Raw genomic sequence first — 13886 nt, forward strand, 5'->3', positions numbered from 1 at the left:
CTTAAGTAGTCACCAGACTTAGCTCAAGGGAAAAAGGAGAATGTTTGCCTAGTGTGATGATTGTACAGGTGAGTGGAGCCACTATTTCTGGAATCAGTAAATGCTTAAATCAGCTGAACTGAATAAAATTTTTCTTTTAAGAAAGATGGCTCCTGGAGTGCTATTGCAAGTTCAGAGCAATTCAGATTACCTATTTTTTTTTTTTTTTAATTTTAGTTAATAAAACACAATTGAATTGGAAGGAGGGTTTTAGAGGGTGAGTTGTTACAGAACATAGTGTATCACCTTAAATCTCATCAGCTGTTTTTTTCTGTCTTTCAGTAATAAATAAATAATTTAGTTTTTCTCTTTCTTTATCTTTCATGTGTTTAAGTAGATTAGGGACAAAAGTTGCAGGAGAGAGATTCCTTTTGTTGTGATCTTCTGACAAAATTATTCGTGAAATTCTGACAAATGGAAGGTTAGAAGTTCCCAGTGATCCTTGTGATTTAGTGCAACATTCTTTTGTTGACATTTACATGAGCAAAAGGATAATTTTCTTCACTAAGGGTATGCAGGAGGTGGGTGAGAAGTGAGGAAAGGACTCCTGAAGAAGGTTGCTGTAAGGAGATGAAAAAGCATCTTTTTCAAAGGAGAACAAGGGAACATAGTCTGTTCACACACAGCAGCACGTGCCAAGAATAGAGCTGAAAGTAGAAAATAAAACAGGGATGAGAAAGGTCACAAAGACTGTGGGATTCATGTGAGGAAAGTAATGCAAGGTAAGAAAAAACAAAAACAAATCCCCTCCCCAACCCCAGCAAAAGGGGTAGGAGGGCGCTTCTGCAGAGTTTGTGTTGGATGCTGTTTGGTTCACAGGCTTAGGTTGTTTGCTGCTTGTCTCTAGGTTTGATAACAGTGGGGGTGGGATAATGAACAAGCCAGATTTGCTTTCAGAATTTTGTTTCCTCCATTTCAGTGTGTTTTTTAGCAGCAGATTATGGTTGCTGTCTCTTGGAGAGAGCTGCTCCTTGAGAGGAAACAGCTGGCTGCCCTGGGTTGCCATAGCTCCCAGACACGGTGCCTCACCCCCTTCTCCCAGTTGAAAAGCTGGGAGATGAGAGTGTGTTCACAGGCAATGGGAAGTGTTTGTATGTGATTTTAGTAGCTGGGAGTGATGCTTCTGAGCATGGCACTGGGGACAAGAAGGGAATTTTTAGTTTTACCTTAAAATCTCCACAGACCACAAAGAGGGTTTTATGGGTTTTTTTTTGGTGTGATATGGAAATTAAAACCTTTTAAATCGTTTCCTCATGAAAGAGAGAAAAAAATGAGGTATTTAGGATCCTAGCACTTTTGACATGTGCCTCAGGTCAGGGAGAACAAAATTCATGGTCATTGTTCAAGATGGCAAAGCAAATTAATATTTACATGCTATCAAGAAAGAGAAATGTCAGTCACTGAAAAATCTTCTGTGTATTGGAGTACCCATGAGTATACTGGCAGTGATGGGTGTTGAAGAACTGATTTAAATCCTCTTTGGATTCCAAACTAGGGTGCAAGATTTTATAAGTGATAGCCAAAGCACCATTTCTGTTTGTGTATCAGTGTGAGCATACCCAGCTAGACAGGAAAGATGACTGAGATGAAAAGAATTAGTTAGCACTGAGGTTGAATTTCAAAGACAGTGCTGGTCATTTTACTTTCTAGTAGCTGAAGATGAGATACAGTATTCTTTAATGTGATGATTAATATATTCTTTAAGCTGAATTTCTGAAGAAATTAATGAAACAAGACCACACTGTTGGTTTCCTTCTCTCAAATGCCTTTGAATCCATTGACCAAATTCAGTTAAATTTCACAGACTATTTCACAGAACATTCTGAATTGGAAGGAGCCCACAAGGGTCATCAAATCCAGCTCTGAAGTGAATAGCCCATACAGGAATTGAACCCACGGCCTTGGTGTTATTAGCACTATACTCTGTGCTTGGTGTTATTACACTGAGCTAATGGCTGTGTAAATTCTGTGCAAGTAAATTCTGTAGGGATTCCCAAGTAAAATATTAGAGGCACCCTGACTGCAAAAAGTACTTCTACATGAGCTTAACTGTTATTACAGCACGGACTCCATATGGTGGTGGGAATTAGGAAGGCCTTGCCTTTGGGGGTAGTGGCAATCAGAGACTTCAGCATAGCCACTCTTAGAGGATGCAAGAGACATCTGTAGGCTCCACTTATCCTGCTGACCACAGAGGGACTTGTTACAGCGTTTCCTTCAGCAGCTGGTCAGATAGTCAAAAAAGGTATAGGATCAGAGATGAATCTGTGTAAATATCTCCGCAGTTGCTCTCGCTCACAGGGAGTCTTTGACAGGCAGGTTTAACTCCTTCATCACGAGACTTGGTGACGGGATGGAGCTTCTGTGAAGCTGTTTCTGCCTGTGTGTCTGCCATAGACAGAAGAAGGGCTCTTCTTTGTCTCTCCAGTGGGAATTAGTATCAATGAACTGAACTAAGACTTGATCCCGGCCTCACTTTTCTCTTTCAGCTGCATCTTCATCTGGCGTCTGAGCTCAGAGATGACCATCAACATGCGGCAGCGACTGTCCGACATGAAACAGAGAGGGAAGCAGGTGGAGAAGTCTCCTCCTCACAAGGCAGCTGGACTCATGAGGTGAACAGAGCAGACTGAGAACAGGGGTCTGACTGTGTAGGGTGGAATGTGAAAGTGTGGCACTGGGATTCAAGTGTAAGGTTTTTGCTGTCTTCACTGGTAGTGGCTTCCAAAAGTTCTTATTCCTCTGTTGAATTGGGTTTTGTATCCCCCTTCTTTGGATATGGAAACCAGACTGGGATCTTCCAGACAGACTTAGTGTGCATACATATTGCAATCAGCTTGCCTTGCTGATTGCAATATGTATGCAATGCCTCTTGTGTCTTAATTTAGTTTAATGAGAAACCTTAATAAGCAGTTCACCTAGGAATACTGAGAATGGTACACAGAGTTCCACCAGGGAAGCTGTGATCCTTATGAGTAAAGTTCTCTAGGTATAAGCTGAATGCAACTTAAAGACTTTCTGTGGTGTCAGTACTGAAGTACAGCTGTGAGCTCTATGAGTTGGCTATGTTGATCATAATTCTAAAAGAGTCTTTACAGCTTTTCTCTTCCTTTGTTAACTTTTTTCTGGAGGCTTTGAAAAAAACACAGAAAAAATAATTATAATATGAATAATAAATACAAAAATAATTTAAGTGGAAAAAGCTCTTGCTAGCTAAATAATATTATTATTTTTGCTTAGTAAACAACATATCTAAAACAAACTACTGCAGCCTACAAGCTGAATAGATCTAAATTTATCTGGTGACCTTTCTTTAAAAAGTGGTGCTTCTGTTTTTAAACAGAACAGGAGTGACAGGGTATTTTTGATTATTAGTCTAATGTGTTTGGTTTCTCTGTAGTTTTTAAGTAGCTGAGACTAGTTGGACTGTAAGTAATGCAGGGGAGAGTCCTGCTCTCCAGGCTGTTAAGACAACACAGTGGGGATAAAAAGGATAAATGCAGATTTTTTTTGTTCCTATGTCCCAAGTGACTACAAATGGAGCTCTGGATATAAAAGTACCAAAGGACTGGAGGATTTACTACTCCGGTTGTCGAGGATCAGGAGGACTTTCCCACTCCCTTTGGGAGCAAGCAATGTTGTAACAAGTCTGTCTGCATAGTTCTGTTTTGGAAAGTCTTGATCTGCTCATTCCTGAAACAAGTCTTGTCTAGTAAGTGCTTTTGGTAATGATGCTGGGAAGACTCAGGAAGCCTTTTTTCTAGCCAAAGTACTGGATCCATCATGCAATATGCTTTTTATAGCAGTCTCTCTATTATTCCAGCAGCTGCAGCCTTACCCTACCAAGGCTCAGCCTGTGACAGATAATCCCAGTCCTGTTCCACGTGAGGTGATACTTGTTTCCATCACAGACGCTTGCTGAAGGGCGGTGCTAGTGCCACGCCAAGCCCAGAACTTTAATAAACTTGTTTGGTAGCCTCTTTGCAAGCCTGGAATCTACTTGTCAGCTTTGAAAGCTTGTCTTCAGTTTTGATAGTTCGCTGTGGTCATTGGGGATCAGCAAAGACATAATTCCCGGAGCATTTTGGATTGGTACTGACAATGGAAGAAGAGCCTATTGGACCAGCATTATTGAGGTGGGAGAAGGAAAAATAATGAACTTGAGTGATATTTGTTTTCTAGGTGCCCTGATTCTTTCCAAAGCCTGTCTGTATAGGTTGCAGTAGAGAGTTGAGTTGCAACTTGTGTAAAATTGCTGGCTTAAAAGATTGACAATAGTATGAGAAGGCTTCCTGCCTTGTGAAAAGTAATTTGTTCTACTAGATCTTCTTTAGAACAGTATTGCTAGAATTTGGTGGAGGAAGTAACACTTTCTGCTAGTTCCATTGTATGAGTGTATTACAGGATGAATAATGAAAATAATGCTGAGGTAACAAAATTGATCTGAGGAAGCAGTGGGAGGTGAAGATATCCAGTTCAGGACAGTGCTGTCTATCCAGTTGCAACTGTCAGGGCAGGAACTGACCCAGGTGGGTAACATCAGCAGTGTAAACACAAGGAGATGCCTTTTTGGGTCAAATCAGTGCTCCACAAAGTCCAGTATTCTGCTGTGACTGTGGTGTCTCTTATACACATCTAAAATCAGTGCTCCACAAAGTCCAGTATTCTGCTGTGACTGTGGCAATGGAAAATGCTATTTAGTGAGACACACTATGAGCCTTGCTACAGGAATTTTTGTGATCCATTTGCCTCATGCTCCATTGTTACATAAGGGGTGTTAGGAGGTCTATCTCTACCTTTTTTCTTTACCATCTGGACATGGACCAATTGTCCACTGAGTTTGTATAAATTCTTTTTGAACTTCATAATATTGTCTGTTTCTGCAGCCTCCTTTGGTGATAAGTTCCTGGATTTCTCTGCTCTCTGTGGAAAGAAGGACTGTTTTTTTGTCTCTGTTAAAGCACATTCCTACTAGTTTTGTTGAAAGTCCTCCGCTTCTGAATATTGTGAGCTCTGGTGGTGGTTTTGTAAACCTTTTTCATAACCTCTCTTCATCCAACCTGTTCTCTGAACTGAAGGGTCCCAGTATTTTCAGTCCATCCAAAATTTTTTAGAGACTAAAGTTTCTCTTCTGAATGATTTCTCTGACTCACCTTTATGGGATATTGTATTACCTTGGAACTGCTCTGACCTTTGTGACCCACAGTTTTCCATAGTGTGCCTGAGAGCCTTTGAGTTCTGCCTCTGCTTGTGGTAATTGCAGATGTGTGCTTTTTTCTGAACATGAAGAGCTTTGATAGTTCAGGATAATAGAACTTGTACTCAGCTGAGATTGCTGGTGCATTTTGGTTTTAAGGCTTTTATATTTTCAGTGAAGGAGTCATGTAAAGGCCATTTAGTAGGGTTTTGGTTTTGATCCAAGTGTGCATTTATAGTTTAGAAAAGCTTGTCTCAAGTTTTAAGCTGTTTTTACTGTGGAATGTTTGCAGGGCTTATAGTTATGTTTTAAAAATTACTCTATTTGTGGTTTTCCTTGACTCTTTAGTATAAATAGCAGGAGAAAAAAGATTTATCCAAATTAAATTGTCTAAAAGTTATATATGTATACTGAAGAAGTACTGTCTGCTGTCAGATATATTTGGGAAGAAGAGCTCCTTATCAAATTCTCAGTGGGTCTTGTCCAGTCCAGGAAAGCTGTGTTGTTTTCAGGGCTTAGAATAGGGCAGGTTTTTGATACCTTATCAGAAATGTTGCCTTAGTCTGTGATGAACTACTGCAATTGTAATACTAGGGAAATTCTTGAGTCAGTGCGCTGTGATCCTTCTGTGGGGAAAAGCAGAATAACTTTCCTTTTAAAACACTTCAACATTTGAGGGGGAAGCAGGAGGATATAATCTGCCAGTTATAACTACCACACAGGACGTTACAGTTTCATAAATATGTCCCTAAAGCTGAGGGTTTAAGTAGCACAAGATCAGAGTGGGAATGTTCTGACATACCTCTTTAAATGGATAGTTGCCATTCTTGTCTGCTTTGTTTTGTTTTGAGAAAGCAAAACAGGGTTGGGTTCAGGTCATACAAAAGAATACAGAGTATCTATTATCAGCTGTCTGAATAGAACTCCATAATGACATGTGGCACTTTGAAGTCTATATTGTGTCCTGAAGACTTTCTAATTTAAGGTCCTTCCTTTCCATTCACCCTGTACTGTCTGACCCTTCAAAAACTGGGAGCTGAAGAGCAACTGACGCTGCTGCCTTTTATAGAATAAGATCCAGGTTGTAGTGAGCTGGGAGTTTGCCTCTTCTCCCAGGCAACTAGTAATAGAACAAGGGAAAATGACCTCAAGTTGTGCCAAGGAAGGTTCATGTTGGACACTAGGCCAAGTTTCTTCACTGAAAGAGTGGTTAAGCATTGGAACAGAGTCCCAGAGGAAAACTGTTGAGTCGTCTCCCCTGGAAGTGTTAAAAAATGAGTAGACATGACACTCCATGGTATGGCTTAGTGGGCATGGTGATATTCATTCAGATGTTGGACTTAATGGTCTTGGAGTTTTTTTTCCAACATTAATGATTCTGTGATTCTATGATACTAGAGCGGGATAGTTCCTCAGCAAAGAAGATGAACAATTACAATTAAAACCCTTACCCTGAGTCACCTGGATCGAGACTGTGTCTGTACATGCTATTCTGGAATAGCTACTCTGAAACATTCATCCTGGTATAATGATGCTTTGGGGTTTGGCTCTCAGGAGGATTTTGGCAAACCCCAGAAGTCTTACTCCTTAATTTTCAAAATGCTCTCATGTTGTGCTTATTTGGAAACAGCTTTTGTGCTTGAAAACTGTACATTACATTGACTCCCATCTAAGCATGAAAAAAACCCCCAAACTGAGGAAGAGTATTGAGGAGATGTGTGCAACAGGGGGCTTAGAAGAAAATCCAGAGTACATTAAGGAAGGCAGGGAAAGAAAGGAGAAGCAGTGAAGTCTGAATAGAAGGGTTGACTTGGACAAGAACAACAGTTAGAACACTCACGACCATGTGAACCTAGTTTTTATTTCAGAATATCTCAGTTTCAAGTCAGTGGGCCTAGGATAATTTTGAAAATATCATTCATTCGTCTATCTCCTTTCAAGTTACAGAACTGAGTTTGAAAAGCATACTCGAGTTGTAAGAGGGATGTGGAAGAGGGGCATGAATTTTTGCTGGGATAATGCAAGATACCTTATGTTTGCATCAAATATGTTACTTCATAACTTGTTTATCACTTTCTGTGAAGTATGAAAAAACACATCTGACTTCCAAAATATGTTTTGCATTCTCTTACTCTGCTACTTTAAGCATATTGGAACACACTTTTTCCCCCCTCACTAGTTTTTTTGGTCACCATCTGATGGACAGGGGCCATCTTTCTATTTGTAACATGAAACACATGGATAGCAATCCTTCCTTCTCCATTTACACCAGTGACAGTACACATAGGAGCTTGGCAAACACATAATCTTGCCTTGCTATATCACCTCATCACTGTGAGGTGTTCAACCAGCTAGATGTTTAAAGGTCTAATAATCCAACCCTTCTGTCTCAATAAACTCCTGAAACAACCATGATGAACAGAAGCAGAAGTATGCTGTCAAAGTTACTGATACAAAGTTGATATTGCCTACCATGAATAAATGTAATTAATGTATGTCATAGGATGAAACATGGCATAACCTCAAACATTCTGTGGTGCTTGGGCTTTGTTAGGATTCCCCTGCTTAGACACAAAACCTGAGAGTGACAAGATGAGCATATGAGGAGACAGTAGAAAATACGAAGAGACTGACAAACTCAAATGTCAAAAGTAGATGTGGATGACCAAAATGAAAATTTTTCACTTAAGAACTCTGCAGGCTACAGTCAGTTTCATTTTTCTTTTTGCCAGAACACTTCAAAGCTCACCTGAAATGGTCGAGTAGTTATCACTCCTAATGAAATGGAAATTAATATTCTGCCACTACACAGGAAGAGAAAAGATTAAAATACCTTAACTGCTTCTTCCATGTTTCAATACTGCCTGCTATCTGTCAGCTGCAGGAGAAGTTGGTCCCTTGCCAGACTGCTCTGTATTTGGTGGATGAGCTATTTTTATTTCCTGAATAATGCTTGGCACTCAACACTCACCAGTGATATCCTGTGAATGTCATGATGAGTTTGGCACTCTAGCTCAAGGCCATGGAGTGGGGGGCTACTCAGATATATTTGCTGGGGATTCTTCTTTCTTCAATTATTGTCCGAAGGTTTATTTGTTAATTTGATTCTGTGGACTGAAGGAATGAATGGAGGAAAGGGAAGAGGAGAAGAAAGAGGGAGGGTAAAATTTGATGTTATTAAGTGTCCTTGATTGGTGGTAGGTAATTCTATGCTGGGAGTGCCTCTGAGGTGTGTATGGTAAAACTTGCCTTGATCTACTTTAATTTAAGATTTGTGCAAGATATGTTTTACATGATCCTTGTGCTTGAAAGTTTAAATAGTCAGCATGGTGCAGTTATGGTATGTGGGCTGTGCCTTCAGGTTCTGCCTTGAGCAGTCCTTGAAATGAACCTGTCTTTTATGGGACAATTTGCCATAAACCAAATTACTTTCAAACAGAGACTATCTCTGACATTTATGATGTGTAAATCAGTTCCAGAGAAGAAATGCTTAAGGGAAAAATATTTGCCTTTCAAATGTAATCTACCATCTTGACCTTATCAATTGGCAGAGTATGAAATGGAAGGCCCAGTTTCATTCTGTTTGACTTTCTCAGATTTGTTTGCTTCTGATTTCCGTCAACCTTCCATGCATATGAGAACATTGTTGTGGCAGGGTCTGCACATCTTTGTGCAGGGTGTAGCTTGCTCTGTCTCTCAGAGGTGGGCTGTGCTAGAGCAAGGGCTGTTTGAGAGAGCTGAGGCAGCCTTCTGAATATGGATGGAGATAAGGTGGAGAACTGGTGTAAGGATTGGTCTAAGGTAGGTAGTTCATGCATAAACCATAATACTCCTTTTAATTCCTGCCTTCCAGGCATGAGTCCATCTCTGCCCTGTCCTCTGTGCCTGCACTCTCATCAGACAGTGATAAGGATGGTGAAGATGAAGGGAATGATGAAGATGAGTTACGAGGGCTGCAGTCTTTCCATATTCAGTCCAACTGCAACACTGACAGAGACTCAGGTATAAAGGGGAGAGGGACATGGGCAGAGTTGGAGGAAAATGGCATGGATGTGAAGGGAGGAGAAGATGAGAGACACACGATTAGGGATAACAAGTTATGGGCAGAAAGAGAGACCAAAACAGAAGCAGATGGATAGATAGCAATGGGTAATGTGGAGCTGCCCATTCCTGCATCTGAAGAGGGGGTGCATTTCAGAGTCCAGTCCTCTGTCTAGAAATACAGTTCTTAAATTGGCAAGTTTCTTGTTAGTTTCAACGGTCTAAAGAAATTTTGAATTAGTTTTATGGGCTGGGGTCTACAAGCTATTAAAAGCCTGAAGAAGCCAAAAGAGATCAAAAGATCCTCTCAAAAGAGAGGACTTAGAGATGTCTGATAAAACTTACAGTTGAGGTTAGAGTTATTATTTTGATGTATTTTTGCCACAGATGGTACAGTGTATTGGAGCATATTTTTTTTCCCAAGCCTTTGGGAGGGCTGTGCACACTGCACTGTGGCAGGTGTTCTGCAGAGATCTGCTGATTCAATTAAAATCTTACATAAAACTGCATGTCTCCATTAAAATTTTGGTACAATGATTTTAGTAGCCAGTGGGAAAGCATGTGTTGACAGTGGTTCAAAAGATGTAGGAATACTGCCTTTGTTGAAAGAGGTAGTAAGAGGTTCTTCAAAAGCTGTACTGCTGGCCAGGTTGTCAGCTAGGTGCATATCTCTTTATCTTTGCAGATTCAGACCTTACCCTCTCAAGAAGCCTTTCCCATTGGGAAATGAGGAGGGTGAGTTACTAAACCTTCAGAATGTTTTTATTTTTTGTTACAGGGAAAGTGAAGAAGAAATTCCCAGAGAGATTAAAAATTTCATTTGCACATGTGGGAAAGGTGCAGCTGTGGTGGGAAACCGTTGAGAAACCTCTCTCTGAAGAATGATTTGGAGTTGGCAAAATAGAGCCTAGTTAAGGAGGCTAGGGTATTTAGAGTTGAGAGCTGCACTTGGGATTTTTCCATCAGTCTTTTTCCATCAGATGTTATGCTTTTGTTTTTTCATTTTTGATCTGAATCTCATGTGGTGCTGACTGTTCATATACATCAATCTGTGTAGCACATTTAACTGTTGTGCGAGAAGCAGCAACAAAAGTATCATTTTTACTTGATGCTTTATGATTAAAGGTGCCCTTTCAAGCTGTCTCTTAGACAGTTTAGAAATTTTTATTGAGATAGACATAATTACATTTTTCTGTATGGGTCTTGTGTTTTTTCTCCTGTTTTCTCATCAGCAAAACTCAGTCTCTAAGATAGTCTGTGTTTTTATTTCCTTCAGGCCAAAGAGATAGCGGCAATCCAGCGCTCAGAGGCACCAATGAGCAAGATGCCCCGGCAACGTGGTCGCTGGTCCCAGCCAACCAGCAACATAGAGATGACTGTGAAATCCATGCTTGACCTGCGTCAGCTGGAGTCCTTCTCTGTTTCCCGTTCTCCAAGTCGAGACTCACTGTCTCAAAACAGCAATGGGGATGACAGAGAAGAGCACACTGACCTTCCTGTGCACATCAACAAAGTAAGGGCAGTACTACTCAGGGGCTGAAGCCACTCTGAGTGCATCTGTCCTGTGCCTATTTGTTATTACCTACATTTATTACTACTTGATGCCATTCTTTTTATCATTAAAGGTTTTCTAAATGACTTCTGAGGAACTTTATTAATATAACTCTTTTGTAATTAATACTCCTGCAATGTGTAATTCTGCTGTTTTATAGCAGAGACCCCCATATGGGGTCAAGGTTTTTCTTCAATGACAGGAAGACCTCATGTTATCTTTTAGTTCTTTGAATATTTATGTCAAAAACAAGCTGAGAGGTTGAGCTTGGAATTGCAGGTCTGTAAAAACCTGGTAACCTCTTAGCTCACTCTGCTGGGATGCAGTTTCTTGACTCCAGTAGCCGCTGGAATGTGGCTCACATGAAGCCCTTAGTTGTTGGTTATGCTAGATTAGTAAAGTCTTTCAGGTCTTTGTATTGATGGGTCACAGCAAGTAATGTGTGCTCATCCTCAGAAAGCTAGTGCCTATTTTTCAGTAGCAGTATGTTCCAGTGCCTGGCTTTATTGGAAGTTTTCCCTCTCCTATAACTGTGTGACGGAGAAGAGGATTCAGATTGTTGTGTGCAGCAATTGTTTTTCAGCTGAATTGGCCCAATTTTGTGAATTGTCCATAGAAGGTAATGGAAGAATCTGCTGCCACATGGCTTACACTCATGCTATGTGATCAAAGAGTACTTTACCAAAGAGCTTTAGGGAATTGCAAGCAGGAAACAAACCAGGAAAGTACAGCAGTAGTCTGACAAGTTTAGTAAGGAACAGAAAAGACATAGGATTGCTATGTTTTCTGATCTCAGATTGCTGATCATATTCTGTGCTGTAATTCATACTTTCTAGCCTTGCACAGCACTTGCTGATGTAAGGTAAAACACTGGTAATATCTAGTTTTTTTCTCTTTTTGATTAAACCAGGTTGGCAGCTCAGTACCTTCCCAAGATAATGGATCTTGTGTGCGACCCCAAGTGATTCGGCTTGTGTCTTGTGAAGAGGGGATTTTCTCTCAGGAACTAGAACCTTCTGAGAGTGAGGAATGTGTAATCTACCCTGAGCAAGATGAAATCCATCCCACAGACTCTAGCAGGTTAAAAATAAGCTCTCTGCTGTGCATGGCTCAGATGTTTCTGTTCTGGTAGCTTGTGTGGTAACTTCGATGAGTTGGCTTACTGCCTGATTGATGTCAGGCATGTTTAGTTGAGAGTTCTATGTCAGATGGTTGCTTGAGGAATATGAAACTAAGAAGGCACCATTAAAATAATTTTCTTCTGAGGAAACTGCACAGTTTCCTGGAGGAACAGTCTTCTCCAAGTTTTTTAGCTGAGTGAACAACTTGGGAGCAGCCTTTTTGCTTTCTCCCTTATCTGGGTTGAAAATAGCAAGGGAAAACTTGGAAGCTGGAAAACTCACTGACAGTGACACATATGTGGCAGTGGAATGCCTACCCAGGAGAAATGACAGGACACTTATTTATGAAAATTGGGCAAGAATTTAGCAAATACAGTGTGTGTTTATGGAATTTCTATTTTATGGAAAATAGAATAACTTGCATGATACAGATGGAATTGAAAAGGACACTGGAGACAGTGGAGACCTTTTTTATTCCTCTGCTGTTTCTTCTGTTTTAATTTTACATAATTTAATTTTTCTGTGCTCCCTTTTATTTTCCTTCCCTGAATTTTGTTCTTCCCTTCCCCTCTTAACCTGATGCTACTAGCTGTTTAATTTCCTGCATCTTCTGTCATGTTACAGAGAGTGGGGCTGATAGCTTTAGACAGACTTTTATGCAAGAGTGCATGCCAAGATTTTGCAGTTGAAGCTGCTAGGTTTCACCTAGTTTATTTTTCATTTTTAATTTTGTAATGATAACATTTGGACAGAGTAAACTCATGTGGTGCTTCATCAAGTAAAAAAGGGAGGCCCTCTGGTGATGTTGGATACAGACTGGACACATGGCAATTTTTACAGTGTGGGAGTTGCCAGGGGTAGTTCCTATTTAGTTCTGTTGATTGATTTCTGCATCCTACCTTGCCTTTGAGTACATTTGAAAACAAAGTATTTAAAAAAGTAGAAAACTGAAGTCCTTAGGCATCAGGAAAAAGAACAGTGCTGGTGACATTTGACAAAATAAGATCTGTGAAATCTCAACAGTAATCACTAATCCTGTCATACAAAATTGTATTTTTGTATGATGTTCTTCAGTACATTAGTCTTTCTCAAAGCCAGAATCTTGGATATTTTGTATCACAGAACTTGCCCAAAGAAGCAGGTCGTGAACATCGATAAAATGGCAAACTAGTTTCTCTCCTGCAGGTATAGGCCTGGTTTTAGTCCCTTTTTCATCATGTAAACTTCTACATTTTGTGCTGGAAATCAAGCCAGAGCAGTATGCTGCTGGTGCTTGGTAATCTTGGGAGCTGACAATGCCCAGAAAATCACAGTCCCCTTGGGATTTCCATGTCCAAGCTTAATGAAATGCAAAAAATACACTGTATTATGATGAGAGAAATCAACTTATTTTTCTCTTTAAAGCCTTACATTTGTAATAAAAGGTATTACTAACACAGGTAAGGCCTTATTAAAGTTAAAATGTACTTCTTTACATGTAAACAAATATCTCTTCTAGTGCTGTATCTTCCTGTCTCTCTTGTAGTGAGTTCCAGGTAAAAGCATTGCCCCATGGGAAGCTCTGTAGAGGTTATCACAGTAATGGATGCCCAGACAAACACAGTCCAGACAGTGCCTGCTCTGTAGATTACAGCAGCAGTCGTCTGTCCAGCCCAGACCATCCGAATGAAGGTAAGATCCAAAGACATTGTAAATGTATTTATGTGTGAGCTCTCAGTGAGCTGAGCTGAGGTCACACTCCTGTTAGTCACACTGATTCTGCTGTACAGATCCAGGAGCATTTGAACAGACATCTCAGCAAAGCCACTTCAGCAGAAGCAGGAGTTGGTGCACTTTCCTTCTTTCCTTGTGCACCTTTGGCTTTCTCTTACCTTGCTAGCCAAGGAGGCAGATTTAGTATTGATTATGCCATAGGCTAGGCTGTTTGTCAGATATG

At 40.3% G+C, this 13886-nt stretch overlaps 1 protein-coding gene across 5 annotated transcripts in view; it reads left to right on the plus strand.

The window, feature by feature from the left end:
* Positions 1 to 13886, plus strand: part of MAPKBP1 (mitogen-activated protein kinase binding protein 1) — a 98821-nt gene that overhangs the window by 71373 nt on the left and 13562 nt on the right. For 4 of the 5 annotated variants that reach the window (XM_019007043.2, XM_015631360.3, XM_015631363.3 and 1 more), the window contains 6 exons: positions 2529 to 2654; positions 9090 to 9238; positions 9963 to 10012; positions 10554 to 10790; positions 11740 to 11909; positions 13476 to 13621. In XM_019007043.2, coding sequence (XP_018862588.1) covers positions 2529 to 2654; positions 9090 to 9238; positions 9963 to 10012; positions 10554 to 10790; positions 11740 to 11909; positions 13476 to 13621 — 878 coding nt within the window. The remainder of the gene's footprint in view (positions 1 to 2528; positions 2655 to 9089; positions 9239 to 9962; positions 10013 to 10553; positions 10791 to 11739; positions 11910 to 13475; positions 13622 to 13886) is intronic. The other variant, XM_015631364.3, reaches the window with a different exon arrangement.

The sequence above is a fragment of the Parus major genome, chromosome 5 (genome assembly GCF_001522545.3).
Source record: "Parus major isolate Abel chromosome 5, Parus_major1.1, whole genome shotgun sequence".
In the NCBI taxonomy this organism is placed as follows: Eukaryota; Metazoa; Chordata; class Aves; order Passeriformes; family Paridae; genus Parus; species Parus major.